The sequence below is a fragment of the Bombina bombina genome, chromosome 4 (assembly GCF_027579735.1).
Source record: "Bombina bombina isolate aBomBom1 chromosome 4, aBomBom1.pri, whole genome shotgun sequence".
NCBI classification, from domain to species: Eukaryota; Metazoa; Chordata; class Amphibia; order Anura; family Bombinatoridae; genus Bombina; species Bombina bombina.
In genome coordinates, this window is record NC_069502.1 from 318,423,656 (window position 1) to 318,449,712 (window position 26,057).

General features: G+C 36.9%; 1 protein-coding gene across 2 annotated transcripts in view; it reads right to left on the reverse strand.

The window, feature by feature from the left end:
* The window catches only part of GPR87 (G protein-coupled receptor 87), a 42,406-nt gene extending 19,502 nt beyond the window's left edge, over positions 1-22,904 (reverse strand). The window contains exons 1-2 of one of the 2 annotated variants that reach the window (XM_053709011.1): positions 22,697-22,904; positions 12,472-12,562 (exon numbers count right to left, since the gene is read on the reverse strand). In XM_053709011.1, coding sequence (XP_053564986.1) covers positions 12,472-12,502 — 31 coding nt within the window. In that variant the 5' untranslated portion in view covers positions 12,503-12,562; positions 22,697-22,904. Of the gene's footprint in view, positions 1-12,471; positions 12,563-21,824; positions 21,880-22,696 lie in introns of those variants that run through there. The other variant, XM_053709010.1, reaches the window with a different exon arrangement.
* Between the last annotated feature and the right edge of the window lie 3,153 nt (positions 22,905-26,057).

Here is a 26,057-nt window from a genome sequence, read left to right on the forward strand (position 1 = left end):
CCCGATAATCAGTTTCTACGGTAACTAATTTACTGTTCTTGAAATTCAGCAGATCATTTTTATATTTAGCCAATTGTATCTCTAACTTACTGACCCAATTTTCACTGCTGTCCTCAGTTATAATATGGTAACTGGTCTGCTTAACTTGCTCAATCTCTTTTTTAACAAGCACAAATAATCTATTGGTTTCTTTAATTACTAGGAGAATGAGATCATAGGAACATTTATTTAATATTGAGCACCATTTCCTGCATAAATCGGTATTAGTTCTGCCTATCGTGGGAACATTCCTAATCTGGAAACCTCTAGGGATCTGCCTGTTTCTCTGATAGTTAGATAAATAAACTTAAAGGGACAGTCGAGGCCAAAAAAAACTTTTATTTTTCAAATAGGGCATGTAATTTTAAACAACTTTCCAATTTACTTTTATCATTAATTTTGCTTTGTTCTCTTGGTATTCTAGTTGAGAGCAAACCTAGGAAGGCTCATATGATAATTTCTAAGCCCTTGAAGGCCGCCTCTAATCACATGCTTTTGTATTTGCTTTTCACAACAGGGGAGAGTAGTTCAGGTAAACCATATAGATAGCATTGTGATCACGCCCGTGGGTTGTGGCAGACACTGCACTAATTGGCAAAAATGCAAGTCAATAGATAATAACTAAAAGTCATGTGATTAGGGGTGGTCAGGAGATGCTTAGATACAAGATAGTCACAGCAGTAAAAAGTGTATTAATATAACAGTGTTGGATATGCAAAACTGGGGAATGGGTAATAAAGGGATTATCTATCTTTTTAAACAACAAAAATTCTGGTGTTGACTGTCCCTTTAATGTAGATGGTGATCAAGTTCTCTTTTTTTTGTAAATTATATAAATTGTGATACACATCCAAGGGTATCTCACCCCTCAGCTCATGAAGGTCAGCCACTACACGTATGCGTTCAGCATTCCGCTCTGAGAAGATGAAATAATCTTTATTGACAAAGTCATCATAATCTGTGTTGGCCACCTGTTTGGAGGCAGTTGCCATCTCCATTACAGAACAGTCCCACAAATATAAATAAATGTTAAACAGCCACTTGAACTATTAAGGCCCAAACCAACCTTACTAATACAAAAGCAATCAGCCGATTCCGTCTTCAATAAAGCCAATTGCACATATGGTAAAGGCAAATGTAGTAATTACTATATCCACTTCATAATTCACAGCTGAAAATTATCCTTGTCAAGACAATATCTGTCCACATAACAAAATCTTTGTGTGGGGTGCAATTCAGAAAATTCACATAAAGCCCAAAGGGAATGCACTCACCAATCCAAAATGTGTAGTACCGGGGTGCTGTGTAGAAAATAGCAAAGTTGAAATCCCTTAATCCAGAACACAACATTGCACTCACCGAATTTTCATTGGAATAAAATGTCCTTTTATTGATACAAAGTTAAAACATGAATATCCCCAAATGTTTCGGCACCCACTGGCGCCTTGTTCACTGGTAGCTAAAGTGCAAAAAAATGTATAGTGTTTACTACTACCCCCACCTCTATAAATACCCATAGGGCTCTTAGTTAACAGAGCTAAGGCCAATCATCAACGATCTTTAACACTTGCTAATACTCATCTTACAGCGATATACTATCTTTACTCTAACGGCTTCCTATTCAAGCGTCATCATCATTACTATCACACCAAACAAGTAATATATCCAAGATCATAATGAAATAAGCCCTAATCCTGTTACTATCTAAATTAAAAACAAACACATATCCGATATTTAAACTATGTCAATGCATACAGTGTGGGTAATGTGACACGCTATCGGGAGAACAACACGCCCCCTGCAAGCACATGGCTAATTATACTAACCAATAAAAACATTGGCTACGTAATTGACAGCCTGCATACCCTCCACATGAGGAATGACCGTACAGATGCTGTCAACATCCATCGTGACAAGAAGATCATCATGTTCAAGCCACTTGATATTCAACAGATGTCTGATGAAGGTGGAAGAGTCAAGCAAAAAAGAAAAGGATTCATTTGCAACTGGCTGAAGATGGTAATCAATATATTCAGCCACATGTGAACAAAGAGATCCTCTGGCAGACACAATAAGTCTGCCAGGAGGATTCTCCAGTGTCTTGTAAATTTTAGGTGGTAGATATAATACCGGTATTATCGGGTATTGCACATTCATAAACTCATATTCCTTTTCATTTATAAATCCTGCCTCTAAACCACAATCAAGAATCAATGTTAATGCTTTGTGAAAACTACTGGTCGGGTTTCCTCTCAACTTGTTATAAACTGTGGTGTCAGTCAATTGTCTGTGTGCTTCTTTTCGATAGTCATAATAATTTTGAATAACTATAGAGCCACCTTTATCAGCAGCCTGTATGATATATTCTTGTCATGTTTAAGGCTCGCTATTGCTAGCGTCTCCTCTCTATCCAAATTAGAGAAATGTGTTTCTATCTTGGCTTGCTCACAGTCACTGGTCAACATCTTAATAAAACTACGTACTGAAGGATGAGTAGTGAGAGGTTCAAAGATAGAAGTTGATCTGAAGGTGTCAATAATTGTCTGTGCCTTGTCATGCAAAAATCCTGTAGTTTGAGTTGTCTCTGCAACTTGTAGATATCAACATTTGTCTTAAATTTGTCTATTTTGGAAGTGGGGACAAAGGACAGACCCCTGTTGAGAACCTTCATTTCCCCCTCAGTCAACACATGATAACTTAAATTATACACAATATTTATTTGCATTTGGGAGGTTTTTTCTTTGCAGCCTCCCCTTCTAATGTGGCTTCTCCGTCGTTTTTTGTTGTTAAAGGCATGGGGGGTTTGCCTGCTGACCGGGTGGTTATCCCTCCTAAAGGGCCACTCATATTGAGCTTTTCTGTTTGACTGCTGTTGTCTCCCTCAGATGTCTCTCTACCATTACTATCTACCGTGTCCATAATCTTTCTACCTCTATATTGTCTTCTACGTCTAAATTGATATTGTGTATCCTCCTTAACATATAGCCACTTATAAAGTCTTTTCTCTCGATAATCAGTTTCTACGGTAACTAATTTACTGTTCTTGAAATTCAGCAGATCATTTTTATATTTAGCCAATTGTATCTCTAACTTACTGACCCAATTTTCACTGCTGTCCTCAGTTATAATATGGTAACTGGTCTGCTTAACTTGCTCAATCTCTTTTTTAACAAGCACAATCTATTGGTTTCTTTAATTACTAGGAGAATGAGATCATAGGAACATTTATTTAATATTGAGCACCATTTCCTGCATAAATCGGTATTAGTTCTGCCTATCGTGGGAACATTCCTAATCTGGAAACCTCTAGGGATCTGCCTGTTTCTCTGATAGTTAGATAAATAAACTTAAAGGGACAGTCGAGGCCAAAAAAAACTTTTATTTTTCAAATAGGGCATGTAATTTTAAACAACTTTCCAATTTACTTTTATCAACAATTTTGCTTTGTTCTCTTTGTATTCTAGTTGAGAGCAAACCTAGGAAGGCTCATATGATAATTTCTAAGCCCTTGAATGCCGCCTCTAATCACATGCTTTTGTATTTGCTTTTCACAACAGGGGAGAGTAGTTCAGGTAAACCATATAGATAGCATTGTGATCACGCCCGTGGGTTGTGGCAGACACTGCACTAATTGGCAAAAATGCAAGTCAATAGATAATAACTAAAAGTCATGTGATTAGGGGTGGTCAGGAGATGCTTAGATACAAGATAGTCACAGCAGTAAAAAGTGTATTAATATAACAGTGTTGGATATGCAAAACTGGGGAATGGGTAATAAAGGGATTATCTATCTTTTTAAACAACAAAAATTCTGGTGTTGACTGTCCCTTTAATGTAGATGGTGATCAAGTTCTCTTTTTTTTGTAAATTATATAAATTGTGATACACATCCAAGGGTATCTCACCCCTCAGCTCATGAAGGTCAGCCACTACACGTATGCGTTCAGCATTCCGCTCTGAGAAGATGAAATAATCTTTATTGACAAAGTCATCATAATCTGTGTTGGCCACCTGTTTGGAGGCAGTTGCCATCTCCATTACAGAACAGTCCCACAAATATAAATAAATGTTAAACAGCCACTTGAACTATTAAGGCCCAAACCAACCTTACTAATACAAAAGCAATCAGCCGATTCCGTCTTCAATAAAGCCAATTGCACATATGGTAAAGGCAAATGTAGTAATTACTATATCCACTTCATAATTCACAGCTGAAAATTATCCTTGTCAAGACAATATCTGTCCACATAACAAAATCTTTGTGTGGGGTGCAATTCAGAAAATTCACATAAAGCCCAAAGGGAATGCACTCACCAATCCAAAATGTGTAGTACCGGGGTGCTGTGTAGAAAATAGCAAAGTTGAAATCCCTTAATCCAGAACACAACATTGCACTCACCGAATTTTCATTGGAATAAAATGTCCTTTTATTGATACAAAGTTAAAACATGAATATCCCCAAATGTTTCGGCACCCACTGGCGCCTTGTTCACTGGTAGCTAAAGTGCAAAAAAATGTATAGTGTTTACTACTACCCCCACCTCTATAAATACCCATAGGGCTCTTAGTTAACAGAGCTAAGGCCAATCATCAACGATCTTTAACACTTGCTAATACTCATCTTACAGCGATATACTATCTTTACTCTAACGGCTTCCTATTCAAGCGTCATCATCATTACTATCACACCAAACAAGTAATATATCCAAGATCATAATGAAATAAGCCCTAATCCTGTTACTATCTAAATTAAAAACAAACACATATCCGATGTTTAAACTATGTCAATGCATACAGTGTGGGTAATGTGACACGCTATCGGGAGAACAACACGCCCCCTGCAAGCACATGGCTAATTATACTAACCAATAAAAACATTGGCTACGTAATTGACAGCCTGCATAGCCTCCACATGAGGAATGACCGTACAGATGCTGTCAACATCCATCGTGACAAGAAGATCATCATGTTCAAGCCACTTGATATTCAACAGATGTCTGATGAAGGTGGAAGAGTCAAGCAAAAAAGAAAAGGATTCATTTGCAACTGGCTGAAGATGGTAATCAATATATTCAGCCACATGTGAACAAAGAGATCCTCTGGCAGACACAATAAGTCTGCCAGGAGGATTCTCCAGTGTCTTGTAAATTTTAGGTGGTAGATATAATACCAGTATTATCGGGTATTGCACATTCATAAACTCATATTCCTTTTCATTTATAAATCCTGCCTCTAAACCACAATCAAGAATCAATGTTAATGCTTTGTGAAAACTACTGGTCGGGTTTCCTCTCAACTTGTTATAAACTGTGGTGTCAGTCAATTGTCTGTGTGCTTCTTTTCGATAGTCATAATAATTTTGAATAACTATAGAGCCACCTTTATCAGCAGCCTGTATGATATATTCTTGTCATGTTTAAGGCTCGCTATTGCTAGCGTCTCCTCTCTATCCAAATTAGAGAAATGTGTTTCTATCTTGGCTTGCTCACAGTCACTGGTCAACATCTTAATAAAACTACGTACTGAAGGATGAGTAGTGAGAGGTTCAAAGATAGAAGTTGATCTGAAGGTGTCAATAATTGTCTGTGCCTTGTCATGCAAAAATCCTGTAGTTTGAGTTGTCTCTGCAACTTGTAGATATCAACATTTGTCTTAAATTTGTCTATTTTGGAAGTGGGGACAAAGGACAGACCCCTGTTGAGAACCTTCATTTCCCCCTCAGTCAACACATGATAACTTAAATTATACACAATATTTATTTGCATTTGGGAGGTTTTTTCTTTGCAGCCTCCCCTTCTAATGTGGCTTCTCCGTCGTTTTTTGTTGTTAAAGGCATGGGGGGTTTGCCTGCTGACCGGGTGGTTATCCCTCCTAAAGGGCCACTCATATTGAGCTTTTCTGTTTGACTGCTGTTGTCTCCCTCAGATGTCTCTCTACCATTACTATCTACCGTGTCCATAATCTTTCTACCTCTATATTGTCTTCTACGTCTAAATTGATATTGTGTATCCTCCTTAACATATAGCCACTTATAAAGTCTTTTCTCTCGATAATCAGTTTCTACGGTAACTAATTTACTGTTCTTGAAATTCAGCAGATCATTTTTATATTTAGCCAATTGTATCTCTAACTTACTGACCCAATTTTCACTGCTGTCCTCAGTTATAATATGGTAACTGGTCTGCTTAACTTGCTCAATCTCTTTTTTAACAAGCACAATCTATTGGTTTCTTTAATTACTAGGAGAATGAGATCATAGGAACATTTATTTAATATTGAGCACCATTTCCTGCATAAATCGGTATTAGTTCTGCCTATCGTGGGAACATTCCTAATCTGGAAACCTCTAGGGATCTGCCTGTTTCTCTGATAGTTAGATAAATAAACTTAAAGGGACAGTCGAGGCCAAAAAAAACTTTTATTTTTCAAATAGGGCATGTAATTTTAAACAACTTTCCAATTTACTTTTATCAACAATTTTGCTTTGTTCTCTTTGTATTCTAGTTGAGAGCAAACCTAGGAAGGCTCATATGATAATTTCTAAGCCCTTGAAGGCCGCCTCTAATCACATGCTTTTGTATTTGCTTTTCACAACAGGGGAGAGTAGTTCAGGTAAACCATATAGATAGCATTGTGATCACGCCCGTGGGTTGTGGCAGACACTGCACTAATTGGCAAAAATGCAAGTCAATAGATAATAACTAAAAGTCATGTGATTAGGGGTGGTCAGGAGATGCTTAGATACAAGATAGTCACGGCAGTAAAGAGTGTATTAATATAACAGTGTTGGTTATGCAAAACTGGGGAATGGGTAATAAAGGGATTATCTATCTTTTTAAACAACAAAAATTCTGGTGTTGACTGTCCCTTTAATGTAGATGGTGATCAAGTTCTCTTTTTTTTGTAAATTATATAAATTGTGATACACATCCAAGGGTATCTCACCCCTCAGCTCATGAAGGTCAGCCACTACACGTATGCGTTCAGCATTCCGCTCTGAGAAGATGAAATAATCTTTATTGACAAAGTCATCATAATCTGTGTTGGCCACCTGTTTGGAGGCAGTTGCCATCTCCATTACAGAACAGTCCCACAAATATAAATAAATGTTAAACAGCCACTTGAACTATTAAGGCCCAAACCAACCTTACTAATACAAAAGCAATCAGCCGATTCCGTCTTCAATAAAGCCAATTGCACATATGGTAAAGGCAAATGTAGTAATTACTATATCCACTTCATAATTCACAGCTGAAAATTATCCTTGTCAAGACAATATCTGTCCACATAACAAAATCTTTGTGTGGGGTGCAATTCAGAAAATTCACATAAAGCCCAAAGGGAATGCACTCACCAATCCAAAATGTGTAGTACCGGGGTGCTGTGTAGAAAATAGCAAAGTTGAAATCCCTTAATCCAGAACACAACATTGCACTCACCGAATTTTCATTGGAATAAAATGTCCTTTTATTGATACAAAGTTAAAACATGAATATCCCCAAATGTTTCGGCACCCACTGGCGCCTTGTTCACTGGGAGCTAAAGTGCAAAAAAATGTATAGTGTTTACTACTACCCCCACCTCTATAAATACCCATAGGGCTCTTAGTTAACAGAGCTAAGGCCAATCATCAACGATCTTTAACACTTGCTAATACTCATCTTACAGCGATATACTATCTTTACTCTAACGGCTTCCTATTCAAGCGTCATCATCATTACTATCACACCAAACAAGTAATATATCCAAGATCATAATGAAATAAGCCCTAATCCTGTTACTATCTAAATTAAAAACAAACACATATCCGATGTTTAAACTATGTCAATGCATACAGTGTGGGTAATGTGACACGCTATCGGGAGAACAACACGCCCCCTGCAAGCACATGGCTAATTATACTAACCAATAAAAACATTGGCTACGTAATCGCTACATCACGTATATAATCGTCGCATTCACGCCCACCTGGATGTAAACACATAGTTAAAAGCTCAGCCTATCACGGACTAGTCCTAGGCTGTCAAAAAAATTATTGCATAAAAACATTGCAGATACGGCTGAGCACCTTGCATATATGTCACAACATGTTTCAAGGAGTATGGTAAAGACCGTGGCTTGATCACCATCTACATTCAGATTATTTATGTAACTATTATAGAAACAGACAGATCCCTAGAGGTTTCCGGATTAGAAATGTTCCCACGATAGGCAGAGCTAATCCTGATTTCTGTAGGAAATGGTGCTCAATATTAAATAAATGTTCCTATGATCTCAATCTCCTAGTAACTGAAAAAACCAATAGATTATGTGTGCTAGTTAAAAAGGAGATTGAGCAAGTTATGCAGACCAGTTACCATATTATAACTGAGTTACACATAGAGTGCCAGCACAATGGATTTAAGATAGAAATTTTATTGAAGACCTTTGTAAAAATACAAGTTGCAACGTTTCGGGGTAATCCCCTTAATCATGCAATTTGATACACATAATTAATAATGTCTTATTTATACCCTTTAAATTTCGCGCCAATACAATGTTGCACTATGTGCATGGCGCCACCTAATGGTCAAAAACATTAAATATACCTTAACTCTTTATGCTACTTAAACATTATATCAAAAATTAAAAACATAGTGTCACCTGTACAAGCCAATATTTCCAATGCACAATAACTATTTGTGGGTGCATTATTAAACATATTTGTCAGTGACTATTAACACAATAGAACAAATTGCATATTATAGACTACTTTTTATACAGATAATGTGCCAATACCAAAATATAGTGGCTACTCAGAAAGGATCTAGTTTAATAGTAAATCTCATTAAGTAATGTAATTATACAATAGAAAGTTTTTTTGAAAAATTGTATGCACATAAGGAAAACTATTGTTTTTAAAGTTACTACCAACAGACCAAGGAAGACTTTTATTTTTAATGTGACTATAGAAAACAAGAGAGATCAAAGTCGCAGTTTAACCCCTTAGGTGTCATGGTTTCCATTCTGAAAATCCACCACATCTCTCTCTGCTTGAGTAGTACCTCCCTGTCTGCACCATTCCTAGGTATGGGAATCTGCTCAATAACTTGCCAACGAAGTTAGCTGATGTTGTGATTATTTTCAATAAAATGTTTAGACAGGGGGGCCTCCAGATTTTTCCTTCTGATGTTACTTCTATGTTGGCTAATGCGGTCCCTGATTTTTTGGGTAGTCTCCCCTAAATAAATAAGGGAGCACGGGCATTTAATTAAGTATATTACATACTTGCTTTCGCATGTATAAAAGCCCTTAATGTTGTATTTTCTCCCATTGTGTGGGTGAAAGAAGTGATGCCCTTTTATAACAGAACTACAGCTCATGCATCCCAAACATGGGTAGCATCCTTGTCTTTTACTCCCTAAATGGGATTACTTAAGGACTGTACTTGGACCTACATCTGTCCTGATTAAGTGATCTCTTATGTTCTTAACACGCCTGTATGCCATTAAAGGGGGGTCCTGTAATTGCCTGATGTGTGGATTACAGTTCTTAAGAACATACCAATTATTTCTTATGATTTTACTGATCTCATCGCTCAAAGGACTATACTGTGATACAAAAACTATTCTCTCACTGTTGTTTTTGTTTATAGGTACCCTCTGTTTGTTATTCTGTATTTCTTTCAATTTCTTATTGATGAGGTTTGTAGGATAACCTCTTTCTAGGAATTTTTCTTTCATTTGTTTTAATCTAAGGTTTCTATCATGTCCTTCACTGACTATCCTCTGAACACGAAGGAGTTGACTCTTAGGGAGTGACTCTAACAGTCTCCTTGGATGGAAACTATCGTACTTTAAAAGTGTGTTCTTATCAGTGTCCTTAATAAAAAGGTCAAACTTTAAACCATTACTTCCTTTACTCACTCTAGTGTCAAGAAATGAAACAGATTCCTCACTGTATGTAATTGTGAAGAACAAGTCCCTTACTTCCGAGTTAAGTTCCTCAACAAATCTTATTAGACAAGTATATAGTTGCAATAAATGCACACTGTGTGATTATTCAACTTAATATCAATACTATCTTGTCCCACTTTGAAGTTATGGCTTAATATATATAGTCATAAGGATCAGGTACTACATACTGATAACCTTGTGTATAAAAGAGTATATTGTTTGGCTCAAATACCAAAATAACAGTTTTTGATCGGTAGTTTGAGTTCACTGTTAGTTATGTTGTTATTATATTATAATAATAGTACTCCGTTCACTAGCTGCAAGTGCAGGATATTAGTATCAAATAAACTAAGTATATTGTGACAACAATGTATCAAATGGTGGAACTGTAGATTCAGGGTATCGATATCAAGTATATTGCAACTATTGCAAATGATGTGCAAATTTAAGTTGTATATCATATAGAGCAACTAGCATCTGAGGTATTCAATTGTATATGTATGAGCAAAATCGCTATATTAGCGTTTCTCACTAAAGTTGATTTAAATATTGTAACCATTCCAAATTCTAGTGAACCATAAAAATTGTATTAAGGCTATAAGCTGATCCGGAGTTATTATGTCCTCGTATAATAAACAAACTAAATATAAAGTGATGTTAAACACAAATAATTCCACAGTAAGGGTCTAATTATCCTCACTAGAGAATTGTTTACAACTGTTAGTTGGTAGTACGGTAACGGATTGGTTAGTGAAATAATATTGTCGGTTTGGCACTTAAGTTAAAACGGACTCATTATCATTGAGCGATTCAACTTTTCCAGAAGTATAGAAATAACAACAATGGTGCTATAAATTATAATAATGTTCCACTATAATTTTAAAATGAGAATCCCATTGCTCCTCGGCTAGCTCCCTAACATGTTTCGCGACTGGACGATATATATATATATATATATATATATATATATATATATATATATATATATATAAATATATATAAAAAAAACTAAAAATAACATTTTCTTCTATCTGAAAAACATAGGAACATAAAATATTTCTACAACAAAGACATTAAAACACATTAAAAATGATTACAAATGATATTGCATGTTTCAAGGTATTTGACTGGGAAGGGCTTTAAAGTGTATGTGTGTAAATATATATATATATGTGTGTATGTATGTGTATATATGTATGTATCCGTGTATGTACATATTTACACATATAGACATGTATACCTACACATGTTTAGACATATATGCATTTATATATATATATATATATATATATATATATGTGTGTGTGTATGTGTGTACATACTTTATTAAATATGTGGATATTTGGAGGTGTTTTTTTTTTTTTTTTTTTTTTTTAATCCTTACACTTTACTTCAGTTCTCAAGTTGTGCTAAATATTCTAGCGCATTTTTAGCTTTTGCTTGAGTGCAAACTATAACTTTCAACTTGTAATATAAGGGCTATTTCTCAGGGTCATAATATCCATTGAAAGTATAAGTTGTGCTAGAGCGATGTCAGCCTTGCTAACCCTTCTCTGGTAAATGGGATTTACCATGGACTTGTAATATCAAGATGCATGCTTAGCGAGGTCCAGCGATATTGCTTATTGCGACCAGCGCAACTTGTTTCTGTTGCTTCACACCTGTTATTCAGAGTATTATAAAATGGAGCTTTGGGAAGTTTTAAAAAAGTAATGTTTTGCTTTATTGCTAACATTTGTATGCATAAATCTTTAATGCAACTACATCTTGCCTACATAATACAATACAAATGACCTCCTTTTCCTTATACTTTAAACACTATTCAATGTGGATCTTGCATTGAGAATAACTATAGAATTACATGCACTTTTTAAAGTTTCTTTTTTATTCCACTCCAGCTTGAGCACAGAGTTTCTAAAAAGACAAACAACTCCATCTCTCCTGGAAGAAATCAATACATTAGTATACTATGTATTTTGGCAGCCAAGGGGTTAAGCAGAAACATGACAGAAAGGAGTGGTAGAGGAATCCCTTATTTCTATCAGTACAGATAGAATTAATAACTGTTTTGTTTTAGGCCTATGTAAAAGCTTTTATTCAGATCATATTCCCTTTAACTGCCTATAGTAAGGAGGGCTAGCTTTGCTAATGTTGTAACCTATTTGGGCGTGTCCCAGTAAACGTGTAGGTGGCAAGTTGTGCAGTTTATCCAAATGATACAAATGATCCGTGAAAGCCGTTTCATTATTTAGAGACGGAACTATTTGGCTTAAAACACAATAGCAAAGACAATGTATTATGCCTCTCTGGCAGACATTTCTCTTTATTTTCACATTTTGATTACTTTGTATGAAATCTGTGTTCAGGTTTTGGCTGTTTAGATTAGACCACCCATTATGTAAGATCTGCATCTGCTTCCAAATGTGAAAAGGTTACTGTATCAGGTCATGCAAAATTATGTTTTTTGCCAATTTCTTAGTGCTGTTCTGCAACTTACCTGGCAACTCCCTGCGCAGCTGTGCTTCCATAGCTGTTATTTATGTCTTCTCCAGAAGGGATACTGGCTCCAGTTCTATAGTGTCTCACCTCTAGAAAAAAGTTATATCTTAGTGAATTTGTATATCATGCATAAAGCTTTATATTCAATATACCATACTATACTATCAAATGTATGTGCCTGCCTGTTATGGAGAGCCATCTTTAATTAATCATTGGGATCTCTGTTCTTGGGGATCTTAGCACCTGGGGTTCCATGTTCTTGGACTTTGAGACTTAAGTATGGATCTTCAACCAATCCCTAAGCTCCCCTCCCTGTTGAATTCACTCTGACCAGATTGCTTTATTATTGCTTCTTAGGACTTGTGCCTCCCACAGGAACATCACCAGCTTTCATTTACCCTTTACTCTTCCAGCATAAGAATAACTTGCTATGGGCCAGATTACAAGTGGAGCACTAAATATCGCATTTGCAATCGATATTAGCGCTCCACTGTGTAATACCAGCGCATGATAATGTGGGCAGGTATTACAAGTTAATCACAATGTGAACGCAAGCTCGCGTTTGCATTGCTAGAAAGCACTGCGCTCATGAGAGCTTGCTTCTATAGGCTCCTATGGGAGCCTCGTTCTGATGCCATTAGAGACGGCATCAGAACCTTGTGCAGCAAAGGAGGTATGTAGTGCAGCATTTTTAAATATATATGTATATGAATATAAACAGTACATATATATTTATATGTTAATATGTGTATATAAACATATTAACACATTAATATATAGGTATATAATTATATATATTTACATTGAGGTCTATGGAAACACACAGTTCCCATAGACCACAATGTAAACGCACTTTTCAGTGACAGTTTTTTCTACCATCCCACTCCCACCAACTTTAAAGCCCCAAAACTACCTGGAGCAGTTTTTTGTTATAAAAAAAATGCTAGATTTTTTTTTATATAAAACAACAATGACCTCTATTTTGAGAGCATTTGGGATACTTTTAGAAAAAGAACCAGAGATCTAATCTCTGGTTAATTTTTCTGAGTGTTAATTGTTACCATGAGGTCGCGGTAGCAATAACCAGCTACTTGTTATGGCTGGTTAATTATTGCGCTCCAGCAAACGGGAGAAAAATAATTTAACGCTTCACTTGTAATCTAGCCCTAAATATTGTTCCTGTTAATGTAAAGCCAAACCTAAGGAGAAGAAGCTATTAGTGGTGGATCTAGCATAATAGCAAGGGGTGAAAAGCACCCCAATCTTCTATTTTGAACCCCCCATTAGGCAGAGGAGGGTACTCTCTGCCCCCTTCCTTTTAGGCAGGCCATGTCCCACAACTGCTAAACCACACCCCAGACCACCTGGCTCTGCCTCACATCACCCGTAACACCACCTCACCTGGCCCTAAACCTGCCCATGGAACACCTAACTACACTTCTAGGCACCCTGTCGCACCCATGGAACACCCGCAACTCCACCCAGGAATGTTTGTCCACCCGTAATAAGGTTTCTGGAATCACCAATGTAAGCCAACAAGCAAGATATAAAAGGATATGTCCAGATTGTAGTTCATAGCATGCCCTAACAACACATCCCATCCTCCTGGCTAAGGATGATTGACCTATATGGTAAAATATATACAGTATGTATTACTATATTTCAGTGTGAAAAAGTTGGGTTTAATAGTATTCCAGATATACAGGGAGTGCAGAATTATTAGGCAAATTAGTATTTTGACCACATCATCCTCTTTATGCATGTTGTCTTACTCCAAGCTGTATAGGCTCGAAAGCCTACTACCAATTAAGCATATTAGGTGATGTGCATCTATGTAATGAGAAGGGGTGTGGTCTAATGACATCAACACCCTATATCAGGTGTGCATAATTATTAGGCAACTTCCTTTCCTTTGGCAAAATGGGTCAAAAGAAGGACTTGACAGGCTCAGAAAAGTCAAAAATAGTGAGATATCTTGCAGAGGGATGCAGCACTCTTAAAATTGCAAAGCTTCTGAAGCGTGATCATCGAACAATCAAGCGTTTCATTCAAAATAGTCAACAGGGTCGCAAGAAGCGTGTGGAAAAACCAAGGCGCAAAATAACTGCCCATGAACTGAGAAAAGTCAAGCGTGCAGCTGCCAAGATGCCACTTGCCACCAGTTTGGCCATATTTCAGAGCTGCAACATCACTGGAGTGCCCAAAAGCACAAGGTGTGCAATACTCAGAGACATGGCCAAGGTAAGAAAGGCTGAAAGACGAACACCACTGAACAAGACACACAAGCTGAAACGTCAAGACTGGGCCAAGAAATATCTCAAGACTGATTTTTCTAAGGTTTTATGGACTGATGAAATGAAAGTGAGTCTTGATGGGCCAGATGGATGGGCCCGTGGCTGGATTGGTAAAGGGCAGAGAGCTCCAGTCCGACTCAGACGCCAGCAAGGTGGAGGTGGAGTACTGGTTTGGGCTGGTATCATCAAAGATGAGCTTGTGGGGCCTTTTCGGGTTGAGGATGGAGTCAAGCTCAACTCTTAGTCCTACTGCCAGTTTCTGGAAGACACCTTCTTCAAGCAGTGGTACAGGAAGAAGTCTGCATCCTTCAAGAAAAACATGATTTTCATGCAGGACAATGCTCCATCACACGCGTCCAAGTACTCCACAGCGTGGCTGGCAAGAAAGGGTATAAAAGAAGAAAATCTAATGACATGGCCTCCTTGTTCACCTGATCTGAACCCCATTGAGAACCTGTGGTCCATCATCAAATGTGAGATTTACAAGGAGGGAAAACAGTACACCTCTCTGAACAGTGTCTGGGAGGCTGTGGTTGCTGCTGCACGCAATGTTGATGGTGAACAGATCAAAACACTGACAGAATCCATGGATGGCAGGCTTTTGAGTGTCCTTGCAAAGAAAGGTGGCTATATTGGTCACTGATTTGTTTTTGTTTTGTTTTTGAATGTCAGAAGTGTATATTTGTGAATGTTGAGATGTTATATTGGTTTCACTGGTAAAAATAAATAATCGAAATGGGTATATATTTGTTTTTTGTTAAGTTGCCTAATAAGTATGCACAGTAATAGTCACCTGCACACACAGATATCCCCCTAAAATAGCTAAAACTAGAAACAAACTAAAAACTACTTCCAAAAATATTCAGCTTTGATATTAATGAGTTTTTTGGGTTCATTGAGAACATGGTTGTTGTTCAATAATAAAATTAATCCTCAAAAATACAACTTGCCTAATAATTCTGCACTCCCTGTAATGTTTGAAAACAGGTGATTAATGAATTAATTAGGCATCTTGCTCTTTTTAGATAAGACTATTTTGTATATTTCTCAAATATATGAATGAGTAATAATACAGAATTTCCAGCTGATGTTTCATTATAGCCTAGAACAATAAGTTTTGGAGCTGTATTGTGACCAAAAAATCAGGTGCAACCAAATCAAAATATGTTCTTTAGTTCATAGAAAATCCTGCAATAGAATTTTTTTTAGGCCACTCCTTATTTTATGATTTACTGTATTTTTTTTGGTCACATTTGCATTTTTTACTGTTTATTTTATAATTTACTGTAATTTTTGGTCACATTTAATTTATTATTTTATATTAATAAACATACATTTTATTTTATATCACAATCTTCTAAAATGTTCTGGAAACACATTAGATGTGAAGAATGAGGAATAGGCGTTCTCTATCACTATATACCATGTACACTTTGGCATCTATTTATCAAGCCGTCAACTGCAAATACGCTGGAATTCCGCAGCGTATTTGTGGCGAGCCTGATTCGCCTTAGTTATCAAACCCTACAGACCTGCAAAAGTAGAATTTTTGACGTAACATACTATCCGCCGGTCTCAGTCCGACACAGATCGATGCTTACATCATTACAGATGTTCCGAATGCAAATTCAGCACAATCTGACTACTTTTGCTAGTTATCAATTTTCTACCAGGTACGCTCGCCACTATTCCGACCCAGCGTACCTGGTTTTCAATCCACCGCCCTGGAGGCGGCGGATGCCATAGGAATCAATGGAAGTCTGAAAGCAGCGAAAGCTTATGTTCGCTGCTGCCCGATATCCCATTGATTCCTATGGGAACGTTTACACCTAACACCCTAACATGTACCCCGAGTCTAAACACCCCTAATCTGCTGCCCCCTACACCGTCGCCACCTACATTATACTTATTAACCCCTAATCTGCCCCACCTACACCGCCGCCACCTACATTATACTTATTAACCCCTAATCTGCCCACCTACACCGCCACCACCTACATTATACTTATTAACCCCTAATCTCCCCCCTACACCGCCGCAACCTACATTATATTTATTAACCCCTAATCTGCCGCCCCCTACACCGCCGCCACCTACATTATACTTATTAGCCCCTAATCTGCCCCCCCTACACCACAGCCACCTACATTATATTTATTAACCCCTAATCTACCCCCCCTACACCGCCACCGCCTACATTATACTTATTAACCCCTAATCTCCCCCCTACACCGCCGCAACCTACATTATATTTATTAACCCCTAATCTGCCGCCCCTACACCGCCGCCACCTACATTATACTTATTAGCCCCTAATCGGTTTAGGGGGTTAAACACTTTATTTAGTTTTGGCGGGGTCCGTGAGCGGCGGTTTAGGGGTTAATACATTTATTAGAGTTGCGGTGGGCTCCGGGAGCGGTTGTATAGGGGGTAAACAGTATAGTATAGTGTGGGTATTTAGTGACAGGGTACAAATAAAGCTGTGAAAAAGCCAAAGAGCAGCAAGATCGATGACTGTTAGTTAACAACAGTCCGCTGCTCATCGCCCCGTACTTACTGCGCGGTTTTTTGACAGCTTTTTTGATAATTTTGGAGAACGTATTCAGGTCCGCGGCAGCGATGTTAGGCGATCTTAGGCGAGCCTATTGGTGCCTTCGAATGCAAGTAAGTTGACGGCTTGATAAATAGAAGCCATAGTATGAGATTAACTAATAGCATACAGTTTATTTTGTAGGCATATTTTGTGAACATGTGACTCTAATAACTTGATATGATATTTTGCAAAATAATAAAAAACTCAGAATCATGCATATTGCATCCATATTCCAAAGCACCAGCATTATGAGGGACAAATGTCCCGCTTGTTTTGGCACCTGTCTACTTATTCCAGGAACACTTAGGTAAACCCCAGGTATTCTTTAGTCACTTGTCCATTTGGTTCTCATCTGGAAAGTGTAAAAAAACATTTTTTATCTTGTTATATACCAGATTTAAAATAATACATGTGAGGGCTCTGAAACTGCACATATCTTAGTCATAAATTAAATTAACCCATGAGACCACTTATTTAAAAGAGGCGAAACTATGTTTTCAAATAATGGGTCATCTGACCCTCTAGATATCTCTTTGTTGAAAAAAAGACAGTTCTTACTTCATTCTACACTTAAAGTAAAAAAAGTCAAGGGCATCCTCAACAAAAAATAAAGGGCCATAGTACTCAGAATTGTTCCTATCATGTATATCAAAGAGCATAATTTAAACATGTCATTTTTTTCTTGAAAAAGATGTTTAAGTTTAAAGTAAAATATACTGTAAGTGCTTACTCATATAAAACTGAGTCCTGAGACTCTGTTGTTAATTGGCTGATAGGGACACATAAAAAGTTTTTGTTAGGTGCTGACAAAACACTGGCTTTCACATCAATCTATGTATGCAGCCACGGTTCCATGTGTAAATGCTACCTGTACATCATCAGTGATATGAAAGGGGCTCTACCAGACCTAACTATGCAAGAGTCCAAAACAATGTAATTTACACACATCCTGCTAGAGAGCTTTTCATTCTGATTGCTGCAAAATGCCAACACAACCAGCAAGGACACAGCAATAATAAGACAGTCTGCAGCAATCAGCACACTAAGGGCCTGATTTTCAAAACCTTGCACGCATGTAGAGAAATCATGCAAAATATTTGGGATTTAGTTTAGCCATTTTTTATTGTAATTTAGGAGTCTCTGTTTAACATAAAGAACTCTACATAGCAACATATACATTTCTCAAGATAAAATTTCTGTTTCTAAGTTTTTTTAAGGGCCTTTCCATACGGACAAGACTTCTTAGATCATTTTGGCTGAACGTTGAGGTTTTGAATATCAGGCCCTAAGAACTGCATGCAAATGACAGAACTTCATCATTGGTGCCTCATCATGCATTTATATTTATTATAAAAATAAATAAAATGGAAGGCCAAGAAGCAAGGGGAGTAGCCACAATGGAGGAAGCAGAGGTGCCAGATAGGGGCCAGAGAAAAAGGGAGATAATATGGATTTACTATGGTGTCTTAGAGACTTCATCCTGTCTGTTATCTACATAGAAAACTCTACTCATTGGATGACTCTCTGAGGGACATTATGGGTAATGAAGATTAAGATCAGACAGTCTGTAGCAATCAGCACATTAAAACACTCTAGTGAGCAGAGTGTACTGTATATATGGTAGCATGGGGTCTCTGAGAGTAGGAAGGGTGACAGTGAGGAGGATTGTGAGGGGGAGAAAACACTGGTAGGTAGAAGAAATAAAGAGATAGTAGATAAATGAAAAAGGGAGAAAAGACAAGAGGGAGTAAGGTAGGGAACAAGGGGAATGGGGCGTGGTGACAGGAGGGGAATAAAATAAGATTGAGGAAGAGGTGGAAGAAAAAAATGATGCTCTTATTTTTGTTTAATATTTTTTGTGCTCATTAGTGTGTGCTTTTAAAGGCACATGATGCAAGTTGTATTTGGAATGAAGAGCAGTTGTTTTTTTCTGATATTTACTCAACTAAAAAAGAAAAAACATCAGTGCATTAACCTTTGATAATATTACAATCATGCATGTGATCTGCTCTTGAAATAGTGGTAGACCACTTGCATATGTCCGTGTGGCAACACTACTGCTAGAAAGCTCTGCTGACAAATGCAGTTGCACACAACCTACCACTGTATACGGACGTGGGTATATATATATATATATATATATATATATATGCGTGTGTGTGTGCATTGGAGCCCTTTGCAGTTAAGTAGATGAAAACAAGTAAAAGCATATTTACGCAATATTCATTTGTAATAAAGTGTTATAAAATATATATTTCTATATATATCTATGTATATCTATACCTATATGTGTCTATATATATGTGTATATCTATACCTATATATAATCAGGTGCTCTGACAAAATGCCGAAGGACATTTGGCTGACAACATTCTGTCTGACGGACATTTTTCCAACAGACAGAATGCCGAAGCATGTTCCGAGTTTGGCCGAGGGCAGATACACTCCGGAGTGCTGTGTTCTAATCAGAGCCTTGGGCGCCGCAACCGCCTCTGGGAACCTAGCCATGGGTTTCAGCCCGCACGTCTTGTAATTCTCTATCTGTGAAATGATCTATCTATCAAATCTATCTATTTATATATTTATCTATTGAATCTATCACATTTATCTATCTATCTATTGCATCTATTTTTCTATCTATCAAATCTATCTATCTACCTATCTCGTGGCCGGACTGTTATCTGACAGCCACTTGTGTGTCGGACTATTATCCATCGGCCAAATGTCCGTTGGCTAACAGTCCGGCCACAATATATTAATCTTTATATAAAGGTATAGATATATGTAGAAATATGTATTTATGAATAAATAGAACATATTCTGCTATGTGAAGAACAATGGACTGCGAAATATTAATTTTCATGTCGGGATAGCGTACTTGAGAATATGCAATCGGGTTTGCGTGTGAGTAGTTTTTTTTCCCCACTTTCAATAACACAGTCTAAATTTTCAAACCAGCTTTTTTGCACACATCAGGATTTTATTTGTAATACGAACACTACCCGACTCGCACAAAAAACGAACTTCTATCGGAGTGCATGAGCGGGAGTGATAAATACTGCTCCACTAGTAATCTGGCCTGTAGTCAGTAGATAAAACACTTTTTTCTTACACTAGGATCTGCGTGTTCACTAAAATACATTTGGCTCCAAAAATAGCAGAACAGCATGAGCGGCCGCCTTCTTTCACTGAGGTATCCAAAACCTCTGAATGCACATATTTACAACTCCAATACACTGTTATGAATACACCTGAGTTAGGTTGGGGTACTTTAACCAATGGGACATGTTTAGTCTTCCTTTTTTTATACAAATCCACAAAGTTTGGTTTAGCACACTTACAGAAAGAGTTTAAATACATCTTTGGGACCAAATAGTTACACAAAACAGGGGATATTGGTGGACCTCCAACAATGGAAGACCTTGTAAGTTGGCGACTGGCTAATCAGAACATGGCCGTATTGTGTGACTAAGATCCCAATTTTAATATTAAAGGTGATTATTGCAGGCAATTTTTGCAACATTAAAATATGTTTTGTTTATTTGTAAGTGGATGTTGTCTAATATCCCGTTTTGTGTAACTATTTGGTTACCTGGTTCTGTGGCCATTTTAAATAACATATATTTGGTTTGAAGTGGTTTACTAAGCAATACATTTTAATAAATGAATAAATCAATTAATTAAGCAATATCTCTGTTTTACATAATCACTGTATATACATTTACCCTACCTTCACACAGGTCATATTTTCTGTCCAATTCTATAGCTATAAATACTTCTTGTGCACATTAGTTGAAATGATAAATGTAGTAAATATAGTTAAAAGTAATATATATGTTATACTGTAATATCATTTAGATAATAAAATGTGTCCTCATTCTTAGGTAATTTATTTTTTCTTCCCAATACTCATTTAATATGCTGACATGTAACTCGTTATGTTTAGGTGTGACTCTGTATGCTATTGTGTGTTAATTTGATTTGGTACCTTAAATGAGCTATCCCTGAGTTATCTTGCATCAGGAGCTCTGTTTTAGACAAAATAAGCCAACTATTTCAACATCTGCATTTTAGAAAAAATGCCCTGTACAATCTTTAAGCAGATTTTAATTTTCTTTGTTTTAAAAAAAAGCAAAAAAAAAAACTAATTTTGTTTTAGAGGTTTCACAGCCCTTTTAAATGCAATTTAACACTACAACCTGTACACATAAATCACTGTTTTGTTTATGTATATTTTAACTGTCTTTACTGTGCCAGAACAACAGACTTTAAAGCCAGGTTAGAACCAGAAGGCCTATCCAGTCTGCACCTACCTCAAGTAGTAACACACTTTACATGCAACTTTATGGGACCATTTCAGAAAGAGAATTGACTTATTTTAGCTTCATTACACCCATATACCATATAAATGTAAAAAAAAGTAATCATTTGAAATCCTCCCATTTAGTTTAAAATATTTCTTACCTTGGGTGTCTGCATGGAGTTTGTTCCAAAGCTCGGTATACAGGTGAGCCTCATGCAGCTGCAAATAATTTGTGTGTGCAGGCGGATAGCTAAATCCAGTTTTTTAAAAAGCACATGTGAGTCTGATTGTTTGTAAGTAACCTGCCATTTGTGTTTTTAACAGCTCTGAGTTAGCAGGTTTCAACATGACACCAAGCAAATACGCTTGAATAAAATACTTATCTACAGGATGTTACAAGAAAATGGTTTTGATGTGAACAAACTGAAAAAGCAGCAAAATTATATGTTTTAAAAACTACTCTGATAACGTACAATGCAAATTATCTTGTTACAGCAAGTTTGTAAAAATAAATGATTCAATGTTAAAAAATAAAATTGTAATTACTGTATAATTTACTTTTCTAGCTATTGGTTGCAAACAAACTTTTATTACATGTTTGTACAGAGTCCCATCAGTATCAGAAGATCAACAACAATATATTTTTTATGAAACAAGGGTTCAGCCATTGGTTTACATGTGGAAAGGACCAAACGTGTCATTATGAATTATATAAATATAATTTAGATCTAATAACAATCCTTTTCTTTCTATACATAATCTAACAACAAATATATTTGTTGGTTTTATATACATTGATAAGTTATATATTTTATATAGAAATAAAGGTACTTATACAATTATTGAAAAACAACAGCAGCAGTGATATATAAAGCAAAGCACACATTTAGCATTTGTCTATTGGCTGTTAAAGCAATTGTGCCCTGTGTCCTCTGTCATTAAGATTATTACATCTCAAAATCACCTTTACATTTCTTCAACCAGTTATTTTTCTATCATCTTTTATCCAAAGAAATAAGGAACAATGTCTCACCTTTCCCTCAGTCTTCATGGTCCAACTCATAAGGCATCAGATCTAGGTTTGAACTTGCCCCCCATAATGGTAATGTGATGGAAGTAATATTTTAAAATTAGCAGACACAATTCATTGCTCCTCCAGCACTTTGAAATAAAATGTAGCATTAAACCAGCTTGGACACCTGTGTGAGAGTCAAGTATCTTTTATCCATTGCAAATGACAATGACTCATGGGGAAGTATAAAGACCTGCAAATTAATTATTCTGTTCAAGTCTGAACTTCTCCTGCAGAATTAATTAAGGTGTGCTCCTTTAATACAGTTAGCTCGGTGAATTTATGTAGACTTCTTATATTATGGAGACATTTAGAATTTTAATGTAACATTTCACACATCCTGCTTTTAGGCATTAGATGGTAACATAGAATACCTTTCAGATTATTATTACAGCAATAAAATACATTTCTCATACATAGTTGCTGTATTTTTTATATATTTTTGATCCTTGTTATTGTTAACCTGTTCTTTGGACACATAGAAGAGACAGACCCCTCCTGGAAAGTGAATGTTTGCAAACAAAAGTTGATTTAGGTGATATTTTTAAACTAGGTAACACAATACCACTGAGCCCTCAACAATTTAAAATACATTGCACACAAAATGTATTCTAAAAAATATATTTATTTATGTGTCATAAAACAACTTTTCAATTTATTTTCATAATTTACTTTACCAGCTTTTTATGACATTTAAAATTGTGCTTTGTTCACTGCCCCAAGAAGCTGGGTGCAACTTGCAGGATCAGTAACAATGGCAACATTCTACATAGTAATTGCTTGATCAGAACAGGTTGTTCTTTATATTTAGCCTTGATTTTCTTAATTAGACATAGTAATAAGAAGGAATAAATATAATCAACAACAGCAAATATGATCGGATACATTTAGGAGGATAGGAGGCTTTTTAATGGCTGTTTCCAAGAACTGCAAAACAATTAACATTCTGTTATCAAAATGACTGTCTATCTATCTATCTATCTATCTATCTATCAATCCATCTATCAATCTATCTATCTAACCCTTTTTATATTTTCTCCATTCTTCTTTCTCACTCATTTACCTCAGTTCTCTCTCTTTCTCTTTTCATCCACACCTGCATATCTTGCTGTCCCCTTTCCCACTTTCTTAAGCTTTTTTTTATATTTTTCTCTCCCTAATTGTTTCCCCTTAACCCCTAGTTAGCTGCATACTTTTTCTCTGTCTCTGTCAGAATTGAGAAAATAATGGTTTCATTAAGTCACTGATAACTTCTTAATCGATAGGTATTTTGTAGACTTTTATAAACATTAAAATCCAATCAAAATGAAACCAATACCTACATGCTGATGTTATTATACCTAAATTCTGACTGAATATTTTTACAAAGGGGGCTTAGTAATCCCACCTGGGACATGATGTCAGAAACATGGTCTGAGGGCACACTTATCATTTGGGCCCAGGTAACACTGGCTTGATGGGCTGATGGAGCTTGCTGGTGTTTGAGTGTGTGTAGCACAAAAAGGGCTGTTGATCTAAAGGTCTCTGGGCTGGTGAGATTATGTAAAAATGCTCACCACTACTGATGAAATTATCTAAAGCTAATTTTTACCTTAAAAACAGGATGTCTTACTAGGGGGAGTATACTGCACTTTTTAGTATGGGACAGAGATTAATACATTACAAAAGTGCACAATAAAAATCCTAATTTTAAAAAACATACAAAATGAATAATTGAACCATTCACACAAAAATGCACAGGAAAACAATTATACTGTTAAGGTGCATCAAAAATCGTAACAAAAGTGTTCACCAAAAATTGTATTTTATAAAAAATTTAAAATTTGCATGTAAATTACACAGGAATAAATCCTATAAAATATGCAAAGCATAAATTGTAATTTAAGTACACTGGATGTGCAATAAACACATAGAATTTGTACTTTTTAGTACAAAATACAAAGCATAATTGTAAGGGATGAGCAGTCAGGGGTGGCAGGTGAGGCAGAGCCTCACCTGCCATTATGGGAGAAAAAAAATCAACAATAATTTTAAATAACACTGCACAACATGAACTAGTGCACAGCTAGATGCCATGAGCACCAGAGCCACCCATTGGCTGGTTGAAGCTGAGCGCGGCAGATAAACCCCAATTGAGGCAGCTCTCATAGCTGCTTCTTGGGGGGCAATCAGTGGGTCACGTTCATGGTTTTTAACAGTGATTGACAACACTAGGAATATGATCAGAGTTTTCACTGGAGCAGTAGAGAGATGAAGAGATGGGGCAGCTGAGACTAGACAACTTGTCTACTACTATACTGTCTAGTCAAGACACAAGTCAGAGTCACGACACAACAACAACAAGTTGGCACTTGTTTATTAGTGCTTGTGGCAGTCAGTGACTGTGGAGCTGCAGAATTTGCTGTCACACCAGACTTGCCTACTAGAGTAGAGTGGAGACACAGACTTTGCCCTGGGGAGAGGAGACTAAGGAGAGCAGCCACTGCCAGCTGTGAGTACTGCAGGGTCAGACAGCAGAGACAGGGTAAGGAATCAGGAAGGATACAGTGGGGAAAAAAGTATTTAGTCAGCCACCAATTGTGCAAGTTCTCCCAATTAAGAAGATGAGAGAGGCCTGTAAGTTTCATCATAGGTATACCTCAACTATGAGAGACAAAATGTGGAAACAAATCCAGACAATCACATTGTCTGATTTGGAAAGAATTTATTTGCAAATTATGGTGGAAAATAAGTATTTGGTCACCTACAAACAAGCAAGATTTCTGGCTCTCACATACCTGTATCTTCTTCTTTAAGAGGCTCCTCTGTCCTCCACTCATTACCTGTATTAATAGCACCTGTTTGAACTTGTTATCAGTATAAAAGACACCTGTCCACAACCTCAAACAGTCACACTCCAAACTCCACTATGGTGAAGACCAAAGAGCTGTCGAAGGACACCAGAAACAAAATTGTAGACCTGCACCAGGCTGGGAAGACTGAATCTGCAATAGGCAAGCAGCTTGGTGTGAAGAAATCAACTGCGGGAGCAATAATTAGAAAATGGAAGTCATACAAGACCACTGATAATCTCCCTCAATCTGGGGCTCCACGCAAGATCTCACCCCGTGGGGTCAAAATGATCACAAGAACAGTGAGCAAACATCCCAGAACCACACGGGGGGACCTAGTGAATGACCTGCAGAGAGCTGGACCAACGTAACAAAGGCTACCATCAGTAACACACTACGCTGCCAGGGACTCAGATCCTGCAGTGCCAGACGTGTCCCCCTGCTTAAGCCAGTACATCTCCGGCCCGTCTGAAGTATGCTAGAGAGCATTT